Here is a 22,247-nt window from a genome sequence, read left to right on the forward strand (position 1 = left end):
AAAAACCGTTTCCATTATGTCACCCAGAGAATATGATTTTTAGCAACAATGTACAGAAATCGAATCATTTCCCACGTTATGTTGTGCCCAGATAAATATAAATTAGCTGTTAAAAGGTAACCTTTTCCTAAACTGAATGCAAACTACAGAAATGGAATACTGAAAAAGAGATTAGCCAGAAAAAAGCACTCCAGTTCTGTATCTCCACTGTCGTTTGAATGTTTATCCTTATTGTTATTTTGGAATATCTGCTGAAGGAGGGATAAATATCATTCTTGAGCCATTTGACTCGGATGCACCCACTTCAATCTTCTTTGCAATTTACTGCAGGCAATCGTAATCCCACTTTAAATCGCTGTCAGTATTGATAACACAATCCTTACAGTGTTATATTGGACAGAGCTAAGTTTGTGACACCTGCTGTTATTAGATGCCAGCTTAATATCCTTCCCGTGTTACTTGCGCAGTTGCTAAGGGCCAAATAACCCGTTACACCCAAAGACCTGACACTGTAGGCCTGCCAACAGCCATTTATTAAAAAGCCATCATCCCTTTTGTCGAGGGATAGGCTTGAAGGAAGTCCAACCTTAGCCTCCACCTGTACTCCTCTTCTGTCTTTCAGAGCAACCCTGTAGTCCACGTTACTGTGACAAGAGCCCAGTGAACACCACAGGCTGTCCTATACCTAACCTCATTTACAGAGTGTCTGTTTCTGCCCTAACTGGCATCGGTTAGGCCCGATTCACAAGAAATGCTTTACACAATATATAGCTCAGCTTTATTTCATTTCAGAATGTAAGTAGCTTTCTAGATAAACGGTACTATTTTCTTCACAATGTAGATTAAAAATCCATTTGACAGTTTGGGAGATTGTATCGAAATCTCCCACAGTCATTTCAGCATCCATCTCGTGGGCTGCCATGATCCTTCCTGTTTACTTGCAGTGTGCTACTGATATTTTTCAGTTAATAGGCAGAGAGAGGCAAAATCAAGTTGCAACAATTCTCTTGACTTCAGCTTGAATTTCATGTCAGCGTTGCACCAGGCTGGTAAGTATTCTCTACAATTAGCATCTAATCCTAAATGGTGGCTGAAAAAGAAAACACAGGCACACATTAATGTGTACTTCCTATATTCATTGTGTGTGTCTCACTCTATTGAAGTTCTAATTTACAACAATGAGAATTGGACTGATCACCATTCTACAAGATACCAAGCCAATAGCACGATGATGATGATTAAAACCTTTATATCCCACCCTATATCACAAGGATCTCAGGGCAGCATACAGATAAAATCATACATATAAAATAGTTAAATATGCAATTCTAAAACAAATTAAACCATTAATATATTAAAACCAGTATGAAATTTTAAAACTGTAAAATCCAATTAAAACAAGACAGTGTGCAGGTTGGTGGATTTAGCCATCAAAGGCTTTGTTAAAAAGCCATGTCTTAACTTGGCACCGCCATGGAGCCAGTGTCAGCGCCAGTCGGGCCTCCAGGGGGAGGGCATTCCACAGCTGGAGTGCCACAACAGAGAAAGCCCTTTCCCTTGTCCCACCAAAGTATTTGTCTCGCGTTATGTAAATGATCAATAAGATGCTTGCGTTAAAGAAGTTAAATTTACTACAACAGATAGAAGTTGGAGGCAGATGTGCTACACCACATTTTAAGTGTGGTGGGAAGTGGCCTAAACACATATTCACTATCCGGAAAAGATACACCTTGGAATGCAGTGAATGTGTATTAAAATCACACCCACCGTTCATGTGTAATCCAGAGATGGAACACCTGTGGCCCTCCAGATGTTCTTGAACTACAATTCTCATCATCACTGACCATTGGGCATGCTGGCCAGAGCTGAGGGGAGTTGAAATTCAACAACATCTGGAGGGCCACAAGTCCCCTGATCCTGGAATAATCTTATGCATATGTTTACTAACATGCATTCAGTCCCACTGAATATAATGCTGGTTAATCCCAGATTAAAAAAAACAATATGCAGTATTACAGCCTTAGGATGTTACAGGCGCTCGTGGGAGCATATCTTAGCCATTCTATAACAACTGATCTGATTATCACTTTGTTTCCAAACACAATTGAAGGTACTAGTTAATGCCTTTGCAATCCTATATAGCTTGGATCCAGGCTACATAAAGGACCATCTCCTCTTGAACTATCCTATCAACTCCCTAAGAACTTTGCTGTATCTCTACATAGATTAGTAGGAATGCATGAAAGAGCCTTCTCCCTGGTTGACCTAGGGATGGCCATCGTGGGAAAATCCAGCCCTGTTTAGACTAGTTAGATTTTCTTGGAGTCCTTGACTTGGCTTGAATTCTGGGCTTTTTCCTGAAATCTGGGAACTTAATCAGGTTTCCCCACCCTAAAATAGTCATTAACCCAAGCCACATTATGAATCCACAAAACCGGGACAATTTTTTTTTTGGGGGGGGGGGCTAGGATTTTTTTAAAAAACTGAGCAATATAGGGAAAGCCCAATTTTTGCAAAGCCCAACTTTTCAATTAAAACATCAACAACTGTAAAACCAGACATCTTAAATTCACTGCAACTTAGGCCATAGCTGGACCTAAGGTTTATCCCTGGATCGTCCAGGGGTCAAACCTGTTCATCTAGGTTTGTCATTGTTGTTGTTACTTACTGTGGAAGAGTAGGATCTACATTTTCTAAAATAAATAAATAAATTAGACAGTTCATATTATGAGCACACATGTGAAATGAATGTGTGGAAACAAACATGTACCCTCAGCTGGGCTACCCTTTTCTTTCAGATGCCATCTGAAATATAACCATAGTTTCAGTCAAAATTATATAGATTTGGTTTGCATGACACGACAGCTCACCATGAGTTAATTCTGTAAGGTTATGCTAGATCTGTGATAGGGTTATGCTAGTGTTAGGCTGAGTTCATATGACACAACAAGCCACAGTAATCCTTGGTCGGGGGTTGTATGTTCAGAATGATGGTTGGCATGTACCACAGCTCTTCGAGGGTAAATTAATCTATGATAGGCTGTTGTGTAGTGCAAACTGGCCCAGAGTAAGCTCTCTCTGTTCTTTTGGTTACCTTTTGAAAACTGAAGCTGTAACTAGGCATTCCTGGAAGTGTGTGCCTGCCACCACAGTCTCCTTTCTTCCCAATAATGTGTCGTAAAGCAAAATACCTCATCATGACATCCTGCTTCGGATTTGTACAACCCTGCTCTAATTCACTGATCACTGCTTTATGGGGTCAGGGAAACGCTGAACACATTGATGTCATATCGCACACTTTGAGCTCCATCAAATGAGCGTTTTATGGCACGCTTGTTACTGGGCACTCATGGATTTTCACGGGTCAATGTCATTTGCCTCCCACCCCTTCTAGCCTTCTTCACACGACAAAAAAACACCCCAGTAAGTCCAACTTATTTTGAAAGATGGAAGTTACCGCCATTTCCTGTGTGCAGGAGAAGCAGCGCGATCAAAACGGCCCACTGAATGGGCCACGTGCACGTTGTTTACTTCCTCTTTCAAAAAAGGGACAAACTCACGGGCAGAAAAGCGATAGTAAGGAAACGTCATTTCCCCCTGTGTAATGAGTCTTTTTGTTTAACCACATGTTAGTAGAAGAGACAGGCAGAGGAGATACAGGCTTGCAGTTATAGGGGGCAGCCATGCATCTGTTGCTGCCACGAGATTTCTAGTGCTGTGTAAAGAAAGCTGGTGTAGAGACACTAGTGTTGGATCTAAGAGTTCAGATCCTAACCTCCTCAATGAACAAGCAAAACACACTGGACACGTCACAATCTATTACTTCCAGCTCTCCATTTTGTAGACTTGGGGGTGCAGGGGGTTAGCTGTTTTGTGGAACTAATGGATGAAGATTGTAAAAACCTCTGGAGAAACTATCCAAGATATATGCACATGATGAGAAAGGTGCAGTGTCATAACTAAAGGTGGAAGTAATGAACACTGCTTGTGTAATGGAATCAGTAGGGCAAGCCCTGCTTGCAGACAGGCCATTGGATACTGCTCAGTGTTTGTAAGCTACGAATTCTGGGTCAAATCTCACCTTGGTCCTGAGGGCCTTAGAGACAAATCACTGTTCTCTCTGCCTCAACCCTGCTTTGGCCCCTGTCTGCAACCGGAGGTTAATAGTGCTGGCCTATCTGACAGCACTGTTGGTGTGTGAAGTGTTCTGAACACTTTAAGTATTATATAAATTCTAAATAGTATTAATAATTATAAAAGGCTTGCACCAATCCTGCCATTCATTAAAATCACTAGGGCCAAATCTACACCAAGTAGGATATGGCATTTTGAAAATGGTTTGAAAACTCTATATGGAGTGTGCCCTGGGCCCCAACAGTTGTCAATTCCTTTATAAACTAGTTTAAAGCAGTAGTGTAGATCGTACCTCGGAATGGATGGGGGCTAGGCCTTTTAGAGAACTGGAAGTTCTATGTCCAATGAGGATGAAGGAAAACTGGGTATTACTTAATCCATAGGCAACATACGTGTGTATTATTTGTTAAGCTTCAAAATTACTTATTAACTGGTTTGAATGTAACTGAAGCAATGATAGCAATTAATGCAAAGAGAAAAACATAATACCTGCTCTTGCTACTAGACAGAACATCTCACAGTGGCAGCTTTGTTCTAAAAGAGAAGACAAAAACAACAACCCAAAAGTAAGTAAATAAGAATCCTTGTGGAGTTTTGTGCTGTATGATTTTGTGAAAGCTGCTGAGCTTTTCACCAGGATCAGAATTTAAGACAAACACTCCTAGGACTGGGTTGAAAAAGTATTTTCACCCACTTTTCACAGATAGAATTTAACACAAGGCTGCCATTTTTGGGGGCAGGCCTGTGTTTTCTGTCATGTCCACGCTAAAAGTCCTAAGTTAAGCAACAGAGCTATACTAACTTAATTCACCTTAACTAGCAGAGAAAGGGAGTGTTTTTCCAGAGTGCAAGCATTTTCACAGTAATAAATAATTTCAATCAATTAATGCCAGACAGCCAATAACTAGACTGAATGTCCTGGAGGCTAGGGACTGATGCACTAATTCACTTATGACAAATAATAAGACCCTAAAAGGTCCCAATTATGAGACATAACTTATGTGCACAACACTGAAAAGCTCACTATTATTTCTGTTCCATGATAATGACAGCTAAATTATCTGACATGCACATTATAAGAAGATGCACATTGAGCCTTAGTTTTATCGAAAGCTTTTACGTTTTGAAAGGTTATGCTCATCAGAGGCTCAACGGCGAAGACACCTTGTTATTAGTGCCAAATATCCCTTCGTGGAACATTAAAGATCTGTTTGTTAGGGTCAGATGGCAGGGTCTAAGATGGGCTGGCAGACAAGAAGCCAGAGGCCAGGGGATGCTGTCTAGCACCTTGCCTCACAGGTGAGCGCCCAGGCAGAAGAACCAAGTCTGGAGCAAGCCAGGCCATTATTGATTCCTCAGGTCACTTGGTCTGGCTGGTCTGACAAAACCATAGTATTCTCTCCGGCAGCCATAACTGGGGTGATACTGAGGAGAGCAGAGAGCAGACTGGAAGCTCCATCTGCCTTTGAACCAAGGCCGGCCTGAGATATTTTGATACCTGAAGCAAAGAACAAGATGATGCCCTCTCCCATTCCATGTACAAAAGCTGACTAGACTGACAAGGAAAGCTTTCTTAAACACTGGTGATGGGACAGCATCCTCTACAACACCTGAAGGCAGCAGACTAGCTTAGGGGGAACAGGGAAGCCTGTGTGGCACACAGCTCTTTCTTCCAACACCTTGCTGCTGCCTCTCAGCATACGCTGCCTGAGGCAACTTCCTCACTCTGGCTCATGAGAGGGCCGGCCCTGCTTAGAGCTATCCTGGCAGGGCCTGCACCCTGCTACAGAGTGCTAGGTTTGAAATTTCTTCTGATGCCTTCTGCATTGAGGGCACAAAAGGCAGATCATGAACAGGAATTACTTCTATACCTTAGCTGGGTTTTGCAAAACTATTCCCAAGATCTCCTCTGATTAGACAGTGATCTCTGCTGTGAAGTCTTCCATTGTCTGGAAAGTTTCCTTTGCTTAGCTCTTTCTTTTCTTCGTAGACTGGTGAATGCAGCTTCTCTTTTCTTCTAACTGAACAAAGCTGTAAAACATGCATTTGGAAAGGACATTGTTATTTTGAACAAAACACTGGTTTTTGTTTGTTTGCTTATAACCAACACCTTGCATTGCACCCAGAATGCAACTGGCAACTAGTGCAAGTCTTAAGGACAGGTACAATATGGTCCCAATACTATGCACCAGTTAGCAGCTTCGACTGAAGCTTCTGTACAGTGTTCAGGGGTAGCCCCAAGTAGAGTGTCTAGAAAAAGAGAAGAAAAATGGAGGCAGCAGTAAATGGAAGGAGAGTCTACGTTCATTCTTGAATATGCAATAAGGCCTTTAATTTGGTTTCTAGCCATGTATTCCGTATTCTGCATTTCCACTTATAAAGTTTCCAGTGTCTCGTGTTACACAGAACAAACTGAGAGCCTGGAGCCAGAAGCAAGTTCACCATATATTGAAGGGGCTCTTTATCCTTTCAGATGACAACATTCAACAGGCATCTTAACAAAACAAAGCCATCCTGAAAAGGACACGCTGTACAAGCAAGATCTCAGGTTCATACAGAGAATCATCCATCTAAAATTCATAAGCCTAGTTTTGAAGAACTGTTCAACTCTTTCTCACATGGTACATGAATTACACTATGTCAACGAAAACTCAGATTCAAGGACGTGGCAGCAATTCATTTCCCGTCCTACTGAAACAACACTTAGGATGCTTTTAAGATGGAGAAACTGTCTCCAGCCCTTTTCCATCAGAGCCAGGCGAGCCCAGATGGTTTTTATCTCATTAGGGAAGGCTGCAGCATCCCAATCAAAATACTAGTACGAACACTAGGATTTCAGACCATGGCCAGATCTACCCCTTGTGTCAAATCATTACAAACGTGGAACAAAAAGGAGAATATAACACTGAAAGTGGTACATGGAATGTGGATTGTGTTATCAGTGCATTTCAATACTGCTACAAAGCAGTAGTGTAGATATAGCCCACGTTCTGGGTATTCTGTTGCTAATGGAGCTGCTCATGGATTGTTTTGTTCCACTTATATCTCAGAGAAACGAGCATTCTGATTAAAAATTGGGTCAAGAGGCCATTTACTTTGCACAAGCACTTTGGAAATGTTTGGCATGTGATTTGTCAAAGTAATTTATTAAGTCTTCAGGTTGCAAAAGCCATTTACCTATTTACCTAACTGGAAGCAATTTTTAAAAATAAATAAAAATAAGGCCAAACATACACACACATATTTTGCTTCATATTAAATTACATTTCAGTAAAGAAGCCAGTCACTAATTATAACACCCACACTTCGCTTTCAGTACATGGTCACTATCCCATAGTGTGACAGATAAGACAAATATATTCTATTTAATGACCATGACAAGACCATGTGGAGGCATAAATGAAGTGGTATTTCTCCATGAAGAAAGCAGAGGCAGATATTGGATAAAAAAATGTTTTGAAGTATCTACTTCCCCACCCTGTCAGGTTGACCGTAACAACCCCTGAATCTGGACTTCTAGCATCTTCTAAGGTAGTAATGAGCATGCCTGACAACTCCATCAACAGGAAATAGATGGTATATAGCAGGGCTGGGCCAGGCAACTTCAGAGCATAAACTGGTGACAGGAAGTAAGTTCAGGTCATGAAGGTGACCTGAGCTATGGAGGGGAGGCTTGGGGAAGTTTAAATTGGGGGGTGGGCAGCCCCCCCTGAAAATTTTAACCTCTTGTGCAGGTCACACCTGGATTAGATCTCCAGCTTGTTTGCATTGCCGCAATGATACTTTAGAACAATTTGAGTCCTTTTCAAAAATTATCCGAGAGCTATTTTGTTGTTGATTTGTTAGTTCTCTGATTTTAAAATGTTTCAGTTGAGAATGGGGGTTTCATTTGCTCTAGCATCTGACTGGTGATGTGCAGGAAATCAAACTCCCTTTTTTGCCCTTTTGCCCTTTCGGGACAAAAATCAGGGGGGCTGTCTATTAAATTGAAACAGGATAAGGGCAGTGGTGCACCTAGGTAATTTTAGGCCCTGGACTTAATTGTCTTATGCCTTTTCTCCCCCTTTAGATGCCAATGTTGTATTACCTCAGTCATAATAGACACAACTAACATTTCTCTTGCCTTCCCCACAACCACCACTCCATGTTTTACAACTGTTATTACATTCCTAATATTTTCAGGCAAAAAAGAAAATCAGGGAGAGAAAAAACTGCCATCCTTCATATTTTTTAAAAAAACTCTGAACACATGCAGTTTTTCATTTTAAACTCATTTAAATCATAGTACCGTCATGACTGCCAGAATAAAATGGTGTGTGCTTCTGATCCTAAATACCTTTAGTAGGGAATAAGCAACATTTTGTTGTAGAAGGAGAATATATATAAATGACAAATAAGCATCTGTCACCATATATATGCCTAGCTAGCTGCCTTCTGACTATGAGATCCATCACACCAGCGATTTATCGCACCCTGGTATGTGTTTTTGCAGCACAGTACTCACATGATGGCGTCCCTGTCCTGCGCTCATCTCACCTCCTCACCTCCTTTTTTTGTCTTATTTTGGAGTTCTCCCAGCAGATCTCTATTTTTATGGAGATGCACAGCTGTACATTATCAAAGTAAAGGAAAACAGATCCTCCACAAATTCAAACAGGTGGAATTTTGCATTGGTGGAGTATCAGAAGAATGGTTGGGGGGGGGGGGAATAAAATAAAAAATCCTAAAAATCAAGGCATGAATAGATCTTATTCAATCTTTGCATGGCTAAAGCCCTCCTTAGGAGTTATCACCATGCCAAGTTTCATCTCTTTAACTTTAAAAATTATGCAGATATAAGCATTTAGGTTAGCCACAGATGTCAGTATCAAAGCTACCCCTCACGCTGCTCAGCCTCTTCCAAATATGGAGCTGTTCAATTAAGAAACACACACACACACAGCATTGATGCCTGAAAAACTGTCAGATAATTTTGGAGACATTAGAAGCTCCGATTTGGTGCAGTAATTGCACAGTTTCATGCTGCCATACTATTGTATTTGCACAGAAATAAACACACACACACACACACACACACACACACACACACATATATATATATATATATATATATATATATATGGGGGAGGAGAACATAGGGTGGGTGGGAGTTTTCACTGGCATAGTAGCGATATAGGTGAAAAGATACATAAGCTGAAATAGCGCAACAACGCACAAACGTGAAAGTGCCCAGTGCTAGACTTGCTAAGGAAACAGAGGGGAAAACTGTGGGCTCTAACTGGGGGTGGGGTGGAGTAGGTGTGATGGAGCTCTATATTTGAAAGAGGAGAATGAGAAGGAAAGATGTAGTAAACAGCATCATTCCTGAGGTGGGGAGGAAGTGCTTGCTTGCCACTGCCCCCATCACCTGCCTCTCCGGCTGGTCATTTGATGGTGGTGCACTTTGGACCAAAGTCCAACCCTGGCTGCATCACTGTATAAGAGTGAAAAGGTATGATCATTGCCTGGTGATCAATTTAAAGGTTAATGAAAGGGTAAAGAAAGGGTACCTGCAGATGTGAGCATATACACTTGTTAAATCAAGTGGCTTTTTTCACATTTCCCTTCTCTCTGCTGGCTTTCCTTCATTGCATCAGCAAAAACAAACCTGAGCTAGTTTCATTCATTGCTTTGCATGCTTTCAGAAACAGAAAGTGTAGGACCATTACCTCTTTAGAGCTGAGTGCTTCATTTTCTGGAATAGGCACTATCGGATGAGTGGGCTGCAAAGAATTAAAAAGTCAAGAACGTTAAGCAGCCACCGCAGCACAGCATGGCATCAGCATAAAGAATACTTGGGCACGCTGGAAATGAGTGGCCAATGCAAAGAGGTTCAGTGTTTGGCTTTTGCAAACGGGCATGCTTGTGATCCCCACATGTGAACTCATTCATTCATTCATTACATTTCTATGCCGCCCAATAGCCAAAGCTTTCTGGGTTATTTGCAAAGGTGAACAACCATAAAAATACAATATCGTACATAATATAAAACCATTTATATGCTGCCAAAGGCCTGAGAGTAGAGGAAGGTCTTCACTTGGAGCCAAAGAGATGATAATATTGACACCAGGTGAACTTCACTGGGGAGATAGTTCCATAACTTGATGTTAAGATCAACAATGGGACCTTTCTTTTTAACCTAACTCTATGTGGTTTTAATTAAATGTATATTTATGGTTTTACTGTAAACTGCCTGTTTATATGTCTGATGGTCTGTTGACCGTAACAATAAAGATTTGATTCTATTAACTTGATGTCTGGGAAACTCCCCAATGCCACAGGATTAGCAAAATACCAGCCTTATGTTGGGTAGTATGAGTGTGTGGAGGGTGGGTTTGTATACTCCAAAGATCCTGGAACTGTGTGTAGTGCAGCCTTGTGTGCAGAGAGTCAATCTCACTCCATTTGCAGGCCAAGTCTCCCAATCTGGCTTATTAACTAAAAGTTAGTTTCCCTATCACTGCAACAGTAGCCCCAAGAGGAGTCATGGAATGTAGAAGGATGGCAGTCAAAGCAGTATAACAAACAATTATTGAACTATATTGAGCGCTTTTTCCTCATCCTTCTACAAGAAACATGGCACAATGAAACTATAATGCTTAATGGTTACAAATGTCATTCTGTGGCAGCCATCGCCTCAAAGAAAGGTGGAAGGGCCAGTGGTGGGCTAGCATGCTTCATCTCTACAAAGATGAAGGCAACTATAACAACTATGACTCCATGCAATTCTTTTGCAATTGCTGTTCATGTTACAGTCTTGGAAATATCTTTAATGCTGGTCAATGTTTATACACCACCCTGCTTTTAGAAATCTACTGCAAATACCATTTGGACAGAATTCGAGAACTATATGGAATCTTTGAAACTGTTATATAAGCTAAAAGCTGAAGAGATGTTTATTGCAAATACAAGAACTCTAATTCAGGCCTTTTGACCCATGAGTATGCTTCCCTTAAGCAAAAGTATAAACTTCTGATAAGGGGAAAAAACAGCAAGCTGAAAAACATGCCTGGCAAATTCTAATCAACGGCTCCCATGACAGGGACATGTGCCTCTTCTGGCGCACAATATCAGGTCTACTAGAGAATGCTTGTACAGCTCCAGTGTGCACTATTGGACCTAATGAATGGATTTTAACAATTTTATTGCTTTCTACAAAGAAATAGAAAAAAAGACGAGCAAAGAAAGAAAGCATAACAGAACACCACACATTTAACTAACAATATAATACACACATGTGCAAAACATGTAAGGCCATTTTCCATTTGAGGCAAACTTCACATCAGACATATAGGCTATCAATAACTTCACTTTAGCCAGCCCAGTGTTATGTAAAGATCACAGATTATATGTAAAAACCGGTTTCTAGCTGAATAACCTGATTGATTGATTGATTGATTGAATTTACATCCCGCCTTTTTTCCTCCAAGGGACCCAGTGAGCTTCCATGACCAAGCGGGAACTAGAACCCAGATCTCCCAACTTCAGGCCCAACACTCTAGCCACTACACCACACTGGCTCTTATTGTTTTGGGGTTTGAGTCTTGCTCACACGGAAGTGTGACACTTGGAATCCAGCTATTTATTTATTTGTAAAATTATATATGAGTCCCCTTTTAGCCCTGAAAGCACACATCGGTGACTTTAAGAGAATTTCAGAATTTTACCACATTACATACAGCTAAATTAAGAGCAGGGGAAAAAAAACAATCTTAAAAACAGAGGGGAGCTAATATATCTGAAATCGCACCAAAGCCATGTGGATCAAGACATGTTTGAACAGCCTGTCTAGACTAAATAAAGAAGGGGGCAGACTAACTTCATTAGTAAGAGAGCTCAATAATCAGGGTGCCTCCACAGAGAAGGTCTGCGTTTGCGTTTCCCACCCCCAACCTAACCTGTTTCAGTGGTAGGACATACAGAAGAGCTTCCGAACCAGATTTTAAACTATGGGCAGGTTCATATGGGAAGAGGCAGTATCCTGGTCCCATAAAATGTAAGGCTTTATAGGTAAGCACCAGCACCTTGAACTGTGTCAGAAAACAACTTGGCAGCTAGTTGGCAGTGCAGCTGATGCAAGACCAGCATAATATGGCCAACAAAATGTGCCACAGAAAGCGATCTGGCTGCTGCATTCTGCATTATGTTAAAACTGTAAGTCTAGTGAACAGGTATAGGTCCGGGGTCCTTTCGCCCCTCACATGCCCACCCTCTCCTCTTTGAACATCTGGAAAGGGCTCCTGTCACTGTTCTTTCTCAGCCAGCTTTTCTTTGTCAAACCTTTGTCAAACGTGGTCATAGACGTTGCAATTATGGGAGATTTCATAACTGATTAATTAGGGTTTTATTTCCTTTGCATAAGGGATTAAGTTGCACTTGCTTTCAGTGTTTTGAATGGAATGGTAGATAACCTGCTGTCACCCACAGCAGTAATCCTGGATTTCTGGAGTGTGTTTTTGCAGTAGTTCTTTTCATCCCAATAGAGTGAGGCAGCCTTGACTTCAAGGTTTTGGCCTGTTGCCAAAAACCATAGCAACAAAAGTGTGTGGCTCTTTTACTTCCCATGTCTTTGCTGTCTTATATAATTAGTTTAATGTTTATCTTTTTCAAAGATTCATTTGCCCTGGGGATTTAAGATGGACAGACCTGTTTCATCCTGATGCAGATTGGGGCGGAAAGCGTTTAAAGTTTGCAGAATGTTTTGTTTCTAACAGATCATTCCATTTATTTGTACGGCAAACTTTAACGACTCATTCAGATAGTTATATAAGATTTATTTACTTTTATGTTACCTACGCTTCTTTCAAGATGCCACAAGTGGTATATATGGGGTTATGGCAAAATATTAAAAAAAAGGTATCCTAAATGTTCTATTCAGTAGATAAAAATTCATTTCTATTAAAAATCCCTCTCTGATAAATAGTAAACACTTATTCTGATACATAGATAGATGATAATTTATTCCTTGTGACTGTAAATTCAACCCCCTCCCCACAATTTGCAGGAACTCTGGACTGTGGGCATTTCTACATAAGACTGTTAATCCACTGCAACTACTTTCTGTTCCCCACACAACTGAGATCCAAGCACAAGTGGAAAACACATTTTCTTTCACTGTCAGAAATAATACCACATTTTCCCTGTTCGTAACAAACTTGAGGAAAGTGCTCTTTAAAAAGAAAAGTGCAACTGGAGGATCACAACATCAGCTAAGGAACCAGCTAAGGAACTTATGAACAACTGTGTATAGTGAATGACAAGTGCACAAGAAATGCCAGATGTAGAAAACCTTTGTATCTGTCAAAACTAAAGTGCACAGAAAAGTTGGAGGTAAAAACTAACCTATCACGTCAGCAAGCGTTCATATACGCCATGCTATATGGGAGAATAGTTTACACTTGGCTTAAGTACACTGCACTTGCATATTATTGATGTGTTTATAATATGTGTACAGGTTCCTTTTGTTGCGGCTGGCCTTGTATTTAATTCCTGTATTTCATTCATCCATTGCTTCCCACATCAAAGCAGCCACAAAGTGACTTGCATAAAAAAGAATACTCCCCAATCCATAATCAATGTAACAAATAAGAAAGAGAGCAGCCCTATGGCCCCTAGACAATGTTTGAGGGGCCACATGATACTACAAAACTCCTTCTCCAAGCTTAGAGACAGAGCTCTGATTTTGGAAAAGGAGACCCATCATGGATCTCCCTGCCCCATCTGGCTCCCATGGAAAGCTTTGTGATGTTTGCCTCTCCTAAGACTGGTGACATAGGGGGTGTCTTGATGACGTTGCTTTGCTGCTTCAAAATCCCACAGCATCGCAGCTGAGGGATGGGAGTGGCAAATCCCCACAGCAGGAGGGAGTGTGGGCTTTCTGGGTGCACCAGCAGCCATTCATCTTGTCAACACCCCCCCGCCCGACCTACCGTGGACCTCAATCTGCCCCCAGCCTCAACGCAAAGCAAGGTCACCACCGGCAGTCGAGCAAAGAAGGTGGTGAACTTGGAGTAAATAAAAAAAGTCATGGTAAGTCTGTGACTTTTTAAATATGCAGTATTGAGGGAGAAGCCTATGGTGGCTGCGAGTTGCAGCTGTGTTGTCTAAACTAGGGGTGTGATCCGCTCCGTTTTCAATCCCCGAATCTGAAGTGGAGCAGGCCAATACGCACCTCTGATGCCTGGTTCCAGAGCAGATCGGGGAGGTGTGGATTGGTTCGGAACAGTCCAAAGCGATTCGGACTGTTCTGAAGCTCCAGACCCAGGTATGTAGGGGAGGGGAGCTTACCTGGCTCCCTTCCCCCGCTGCTGTAAGCTCCCCTCCCCCGCCACCCCATTGGTAAGCTCCCCTCTCCTGCCGCTGTCCATGTGGCGATGGCGGCAGAGCCAGGTAAGTAGGGGAGGGGGAGGGAGGCTTACCTGGCACTGCCGCTGCAGTCTGTGTGGTGATGGCGGCAGATCCAGATAAGGGGGGAGGGCGGCTTACCTGGCTCCATCATGGTCCAGGTGGCGGCTTCAACTGAGTCCCAGACCTCAAGGCGGAAGGCCTGGGCCTCAGTTGAAGCTGCCACCCAAACTGCAACAAATGCAGGTAAATGGGGGGAGGGGTTACCTGGCACAGGCGCCGCTGTCCATACAGTGACAGCAGCACCAGCACCAGATAAGTGGGGGAGGGGGCTTACCTGGCTCCGCCGCCACGGTCCATTCAGCAGCAGATGGAGAAGCCAGGTAAGGGGGGAGGGGGACCTATTCAGCCCCCATTTTATCCCCCCTTCCCCACTTACCTGCCTCCACCGTCCACCGCAGAAGCAAGTAATATATATATATATATATATATATATATATATATATATATATATCACCAACGATGTACTTGGTTCTGTACAAAATATACAAATAAAACAGCGATACCCTGCCTAGAGGCTTACGATCTAAAATCATATTAAAACATATGAAGGGGGGGGAAGGGGTTCACAAAGCAGAAATAAGAGGAAAACCATAGTAATAAGAACAGTAAATCAAGCTAAAATACCAAAAGCTATTGAAAACAAATGAGTTTTCAAACGCGTTTTAAAATCTACAATGGAACTCGTGGTACGTAGTTGCTCTGGAAGAGCATTCCAAGCAAACGGGGCAGCCAGAGAGAATGGGCGAAGCCGGGCAAGAGAGACAGAGACTCTTGGGCTGGAGAGCAACATAACATTTGAAGGACGGAGGGTACGAGGGGGATGGTAGAGTGAATTGAGAGAGGAAAGATAAGAAGGTGCAAGACCATGACACGCTTTGAATGTCAGCAAAAGAAGCTTATACTGAATTCTATATGGGATCGGAAGCCAATGAAGAGATTTCAACAAAGGAGAAACGTGGTCAAAATGACGAGCCAAGAAAATAATCTTGGCTGCAGAATGGTGAAGAGAGACCAAAGAGGAGAGATGAGCACAAGGAAGACCAGTCAAAAGAAGATTACAAAAGTCCAAACGGGAGATAACCAATGCATGGACAAGGGTCTTAGCAGAAGATTCAGATAAGAACAGACGGATCCTAGCAATGTTATATAGGAAAAAACGGCAGGACTTGGCTACAGCCTCGATATGTGAGGAGAAAGAAAGTGAAGAATCATTTATGAAGCCAAGACTATGAGCTCCTTCCACCGGATAAAGTGTGACATTATTAACAGTAACAAAGAATGAAGAGCGAGGGGACGGTTTGGGAGGGAAGACAAGCAAAACTGTTTTCGCCATGTTTAGTTTTAAGCGATGCTGAAGCATCCAGGCTGAGATATCAGACAAACAGGCTGAGATCCTAGCCTGAATGTCAGAAGAAAGTTCAGGAGAAGAGAGATATACTTGTGTATCATCTGCATACAGGTGATATTGGAGGCCATGAGAATGAATAAGATTACCTAACGATAACATGTATAAAGAGAACAACAAAGGGCCAAGTACTGAATCCTGCGGCACCCCAACTTGAAGGGGAAAAGAAGAAGACGAGTGGCCATTAGCACATACGCTAAATGAGCCACCTGCAAGATAGGAGGCAAACCAGTCATAGACAGATTCACGGAATCCAAGGTCACATAGGGTAGCCAATAGGAGGTCAAGATCAACCGTATCAAAGGCCGCAGTAAGATCCAAAAGAATAAGAACTGAAAACAGGCCTTTAGATTTGGCGATAAGAAGATCATTGGTAATCTTAGTAAGAGCTGTCTCAGTAGAATGCAGAGGACGGAAGCCAGACTGAAAAGGATCCAAGGCCGAGGAACTAGAAAGAAAATGAAGACACCGGGAATAAACCACTCATTCCAAGACTTTTGACACGAATGGCAGCAGAGAAATAGGGCGATAATTGGCAAGAGAAAACATATCAAGAGAGGATTTTTTTTAGAATGGGGGAGACTGAATCATGCTTAAAGGCAGAAGGACATGTGCCAGAAGACAAAGAAGTGTTAATAATGTGGAGTAGGGAGGGAAGAATGGTAGACGGAAGATTGATAAAGATGTGAGAAGGGATAGGATCAAGAGGGCAGGTGGAGGGCTTCAAAGAATGCATTATACTAGTAAGTTCATCGGCAGCAATCAGAGGAAATGCAGAGAAAATTACAGGGGAAACTGGAAGTTGAGTAGTGAATGTTGGGGGAGAGAAAGTAATAGCGAGCTCAGAGTGAATTGTTTGGATTTTGTTGTTGAAGAAAGTAGCAAAATCCTGAGCAGACAAGGAGAGAGGAATGGAGGGTGGGCTGGGTTTCAGAAGGGCGTCAAATGACGTAAAAAGCTGCTGAGGGCGCTTGGCTTGAAACTGAATAAGGAGAGAAAAATACTGTTGTTTAGCCAATGAGATTGCAGCAGAAAAGGATGAGAGAACAAATTTATAATGAACAAAATCTGCCCAATCCCTGGACTTACGCCAAAGGCGTTCCGCTGCCCGGGAACAGGAGCAGAGATGGTGAATAGAGGAAGTAAGCCACGGTTGTGGTTGTGACGGACGAACCATCCGTGTCACAGATGGGGCAAACTCATCAAGGGAAACAGATAAAGAAGAATTGAAAGAGGACACGGCTAAGTCCACAGAAGGGACAGAAATAACAGAAGAAAGAGAAGAAGACAAGGACTGAGAAAGACAAGGATTGAGAAAGTAAGTGGGGAAGGGGGGCAAAATGGGGTCCGAATCTCGATCCGGCCCTCTGGATCTCGATCCAGATACGGAGCGGATCAGGGGAGAATCGGATCGACCCAAACCGGTTTGGGCGTGATCCAGAAGATCCGGATTGGGCCCCGAAGCAGTTCGGGGTGGTGGTGCACAGCCCTAGTCTAAACTACACAGTGCCACTGCACAGCTACCACAGTGTACACAGGGTGTATAGACAGCCCTGTAATCTCAGGAGGGGACAAAAGGGGTATATTGAGAGTGGGCTAGTGGGTAGGCAGGAGAGAGGCCATGGATCCAGTGAAACCACAGGCCTCTCAGCTTCTGTCTCTGCTCACAGCAAGGTAAGGGAGCTGGATAGGATCAAAGGCCTATCTAATGCAAAATGCAGATAGGGAACAATGAGAGGCAAAAAAACCCTCTCTGTTCTTCCACCCACCTGCCGGGCTTCTTGGCAGAACATAGATAAATGGAGGGATCTGAGGTCGGAACCCTACATCTTATAGCCATCAGTCTGATAGGATTGTGCCCAACATAAATATAAACCATAATCCAAAGACTGGACTTCAACTCCCAGCATTCCTGACTATTGGCTATGCCAGAATGGGTTTATGGGAATTGGGCCAAAATATTTGGAGAGCTACCTTCCACCCAGCTCTGCCATAGCCAATATAACACAACAGTACAAATATAAATAGATACAATTAAAACATAATCTATACACAATGTAATACTAAAAGTGTTCATCTACAGTACAGAGATCAAACACCCAAATATTCTTCCCCACCCACCCATAAGTCAGAACGAATATGACAAAAGCAGCTCACCATGGTTGGACTGGAACTAATGTCTAAATGCCAGGGGTAGGGCCAGGGTGGGGACCCAGTCATTGCTGTTATAATACCATACTCTTTTGTGGGAGACTTTCCTCCTTGGATTTGTTTTTGGTATAATCATCCCAAAGGTAAAGGCATCATAGTCAGAAAACGATGCCTCTTCACTCATTCAAACTTGATGCTCCCAGAAATGTGTTCTTTGACATTATCTTCTCTTACCAAAATTAAAAAAATGCCATTCTGAGAGCCATTTCAAACAACTGAAGTCCCCACATGGAAATCATTTCTAGGTAGGAAATCTCACACAGCACCTGCCATCCATTAACCAGTGAATCAGTGGGTGTAAATGTACCAGGAAGTCGCAATTGATGGCCCCCTCCTGGAATATAATTTCTTTCAGTGCAGAATCTCACCCAGTGTGAAGCACTTCTGATTAAAGTAAGGATATGGGGCTGAGGGGCTCAAATGTGCTTCTCACTAAACATCTGGATTTTGCAGATGTTAGTCTTAGCGCCATCTGCTGATGAAAGCCATTCTGTCAGCAGGAGGCACTAACAGGATCCAACCATTACATGAAATGTCACATTAAGGATGGGAGGCATGTTAAGGCCGTTTCTACAACCGCCCTTTACCCCCAGGGTTGTCCCTGGATCATTCTTGTGCATCCAAATGAAGCACAGGGGATCCTGGGAGCAGGCAGGGACAATTCCTCCATTTTCCAGGGATAACTCTTAGGTGTAGAAAGTAGGGCTGTGCACAGACCCCCCAAAACGCTTTGTGGCCCCATCCAGAACTTTCAGATCAGGCTCAAAACACTTTAGGCCCAAAACGCTCCACAGAGCGAGATCCGGAGGGGTGGATCGAGATTTTGCTCCCCTTTCCCTACTTACTTGCCTCCGCGGCGGGCGGCGGAGGCAGGTAAGGGGGGGAAGGGGGGACAAAATGGGGGCTGAATAAGCCCCCTCCCCCCTTACCTGGCGCTGGTGCCAGGTAAGTAGGGTGATCATATGAAAAGGAGGACAGGGCTCCTGTATCTTTAACAGTTGCATAGAAAATGTAATTTCAGCAGGTGTCATTTGTATATATGGAGAACCTGGTGAAATTCCCTCTTCATTACAACAGTTAAAAGTGCAGAAGCTAGTCTACAGTGACCAGATTTAAAAGAGGGCAGGGCACCTGCAGCTGTAACTGTTGTGATTAAGAGGAAATTTCACCAGGTTCCCCATATATACAAACGACACCTGTTGAAATTTCCTTTTCAATACAACTGTTAAAGATACAGGAGTCCTATCCTCCTTTTCATATGGTCACCCTACAGGTAAGCCCCCCCCCCCACTTACCTGCCCCTGTCGCAGGCTGGTGCCAGCTTCAACTGAGGCCTGGGCCTCAGTTGAACCGGCGTCAGACCGCAACGGGCACAGGTAAGCCCCCCCTGTCCCCTGTCCCCTTACCTGGCTCCGCCGTCGTCGCACGGACTGCGGCGCCACCGGAACCACCAAGTGAGCCACACACACACTTACCTGCATCCGGAGCTCCGGATGGAAGCGAATCACTTCACCTCGATCCGCTGCTCCCCTAACCCGATTCAGATCTGCCTTTGGTGGAGGCGGATTGGGTTGCTCCGCTCCGGATTACGATCTGAATCGGAGCGGAGCACAGCCCTAGTAGAAAGGGCCTATGTGTAGAGACCTGAGGCAGTGTAGTGGCTACATGACTGAGCTGTGAACCAAGAAGTCCCAAATCCAAACCTTGGCTCACTTTACTTGATGGACTAGTAAGGCAATCTACAATTCTTTTTTGCAAAAAGTGTACACACTGCAAGCAATGTAAAAGGAAGAACATTGTAAGCAAAATAACACAGAAGGGGGAAGTTCTTAATCTCAGCAATTCTTACAGAGTTTTAGTAGTATTATGAACATTAACATTATTGACATTTATATTACTACATTTTATACACCACCTTATTTGCTAAAAGAATTGCAGATTTGTGTTTAACAAATACTCTGTGTCTAAGGGCACAATCGTATGCACGTTCAGACAGAAAAAAACTCTCAGCATTCCCCAGCTAGCCATGTTGGTGAGCTGTCAGCCTTTTCTCTGTCTATACATGCATAGGGTTGTGCCATACAAAACTAATGTTAGTAATACTACTGGAATTTAATACAGATTACTGAGATTTATACATTTATACAAACTTACTGCCTAACAAAATTTAAATCAATCTCACGTTAGTACATTTACATTTTTTAAAAAATTATACACACTGCAAGCAGTTTAAAAGATTTAAGCAACCAATCAACATTTAAGAGAGATAACATGATGAGGATTATTTTCAAAACGTGCCTTAAATGCACATTGAAAGATGTATGTGTGGGGTGTGGGGTGTTACTGCCTGCTGGAAGGAGTCGGATGAATTTGGATGGATTTGGGGGAAATGGAGTCTTGGGAGGCTATTGCAGATCCTTGCTGCCACATCAAAGAAAGCCTCGTCCCTTGTTCCTACCTGCCACAGTTCTGATAGACAGCAGGGCTTCCAAAGTTTATCTCATTGTTCTGGCAGGTTTTTATAGACAGAAGTGGTTCTTAATCTCAGTAATTCTAATGAAGTCTCAGTGGTATTTTTAACATTATTTTGTTAGACATAATGTCAATCCATGGGTTAAATAACTCATGAATTGGTGGGGCCACATGGGAGGTAGCAAGCAAACAAGCACACTGCCTCCCACCTGCTTACCATTTCTGCATCCGCTTTCCGAATCACCCCCAACCCCTGTGACATCTGAACCAGGCACTCTGGGTTGTTGTTGAGGATGAAACAACCCAGGGTTTTAGCTCAACTACAAACCTGGGTTGTTTAGCAAAGCGGATGCAAAGTCAAAGTGGCGCGAGCGTGTGGGAGCCAGCACACTTGCCTACTCATGATTTGCCCTGATAACCCATGGGTTAAATGATCCGTGGGTTCTCAGTTTGTGTGAAATGAGCCACTAAGTATTTCTATGAAATAGCAAAGTGGTGTAAAAATATTTTGGAACAGACAAGCAAGCAAGCAAGTAAACAGTGTTTGAAGTGAAGCACAACAAAAACCATTATGTAAGTGCCTTGCTAATTCTTTGTGCCTGCTGCTCCCCATAGAGAATTCCCAGCAGGTGAGTATGTGAGCCAGACCTCAGATGGCAAACTCCGAGCTTGATATTTCAGTCATGTCCATTGCTTTTGGCCACTGCTGTGAACCAGCTCTAAGACAAAACCTATTTTAGTCTTAAATTTAAATGAAATTGACTTGTAAAGCATCAAAGGACCCTAATTTACACAATTTATAAAGGCAATCCCTTGTGGAGAATCTTTCTCTTTTAAAGCTTTTAGAATGAAGAGTTGCTTTTTCAAAAGCTATTGAAAATTCCCCCCTTTATTCAAGCAAGTCATGTGCGTCCTCCTTAACAAACTTGGAGGTCGCTGTGCTCAGCAAATCTTGCTCTCTAGTGGTAGAATGAATGCAGTGCAATGTAAAGCCATATGATATGGCTGGTTAATTCAGGCATTGCGGTAAGCAGTGGAAAGATTCGTTTAAAATACCACTCAGATTAAAATGTGATATCGTGACTAAGGTAACTCCTGATTATTTTGAAATTCTGCTGAAAAGAGGGCAGTCCTTTCTAAAAATACCTAAATCTAACAAAAGATAAAACTGAGATGCTAACAAAACTAAGTTCTGTAGCAATTAGCCCTCTCGTTCTGGGATACGTAAAGCTTGTAAATATAGATAGTTCCCATGAATTTCACAGGATGTACGTGCATCCAAACCTTTCTGGATCATTCCCATAATCCTATGTAGTCTATCATTGGACTTAGTTCTGAAGCTGGTCATATTAAGCCAGACTTCGCCAACAAGATGCATGCCTCATAGGTTGGACTACAACTCAAAGAATTCCTGACTACAGGTCATGCAGACTGTGGATGATGGGACTTGAGGGCTAAAACATCTGTAAAGCACCAGGTGTGGAAGGCTGAATTATGGTCTCCATAAGGATGCTGCTAGATATTGCATCTCCTCGATAAAATCTCCTCCCACTCCATAACGCTTAGCAATGACCCCCAT

At 42.7% G+C, this 22,247-nt stretch overlaps 1 protein-coding gene across 2 annotated transcripts in view; it reads right to left on the reverse strand.

Moving 5' to 3' along the window:
- Positions 1 to 762: 762 nt before the first annotated feature.
- MLIP (muscular LMNA interacting protein) overlaps positions 763 to 22,247 on the reverse strand; it is a 74,804-nt gene continuing 53,319 nt past the window's right edge. For both annotated transcript variants that reach the window (XM_063125052.1, XM_063125051.1), the window contains 3 exons: positions 9,843 to 9,896; positions 6,006 to 6,165; positions 763 to 1,090 (listed from right to left, as the gene is read on the reverse strand). In XM_063125052.1, coding sequence (XP_062981122.1) covers positions 6,007 to 6,165; positions 9,843 to 9,896 — 213 coding nt within the window. In that variant the 3' untranslated portion in view covers positions 763 to 1,090; position 6,006. The remainder of the gene's footprint in view (positions 1,091 to 6,005; positions 6,166 to 9,842; positions 9,897 to 22,247) is intronic.

This window comes from Elgaria multicarinata, chromosome 4 (assembly GCF_023053635.1).
Source record: "Elgaria multicarinata webbii isolate HBS135686 ecotype San Diego chromosome 4, rElgMul1.1.pri, whole genome shotgun sequence".
Lineage (NCBI taxonomy): Eukaryota > Metazoa > Chordata > Lepidosauria > Squamata > Anguidae > Elgaria > Elgaria multicarinata.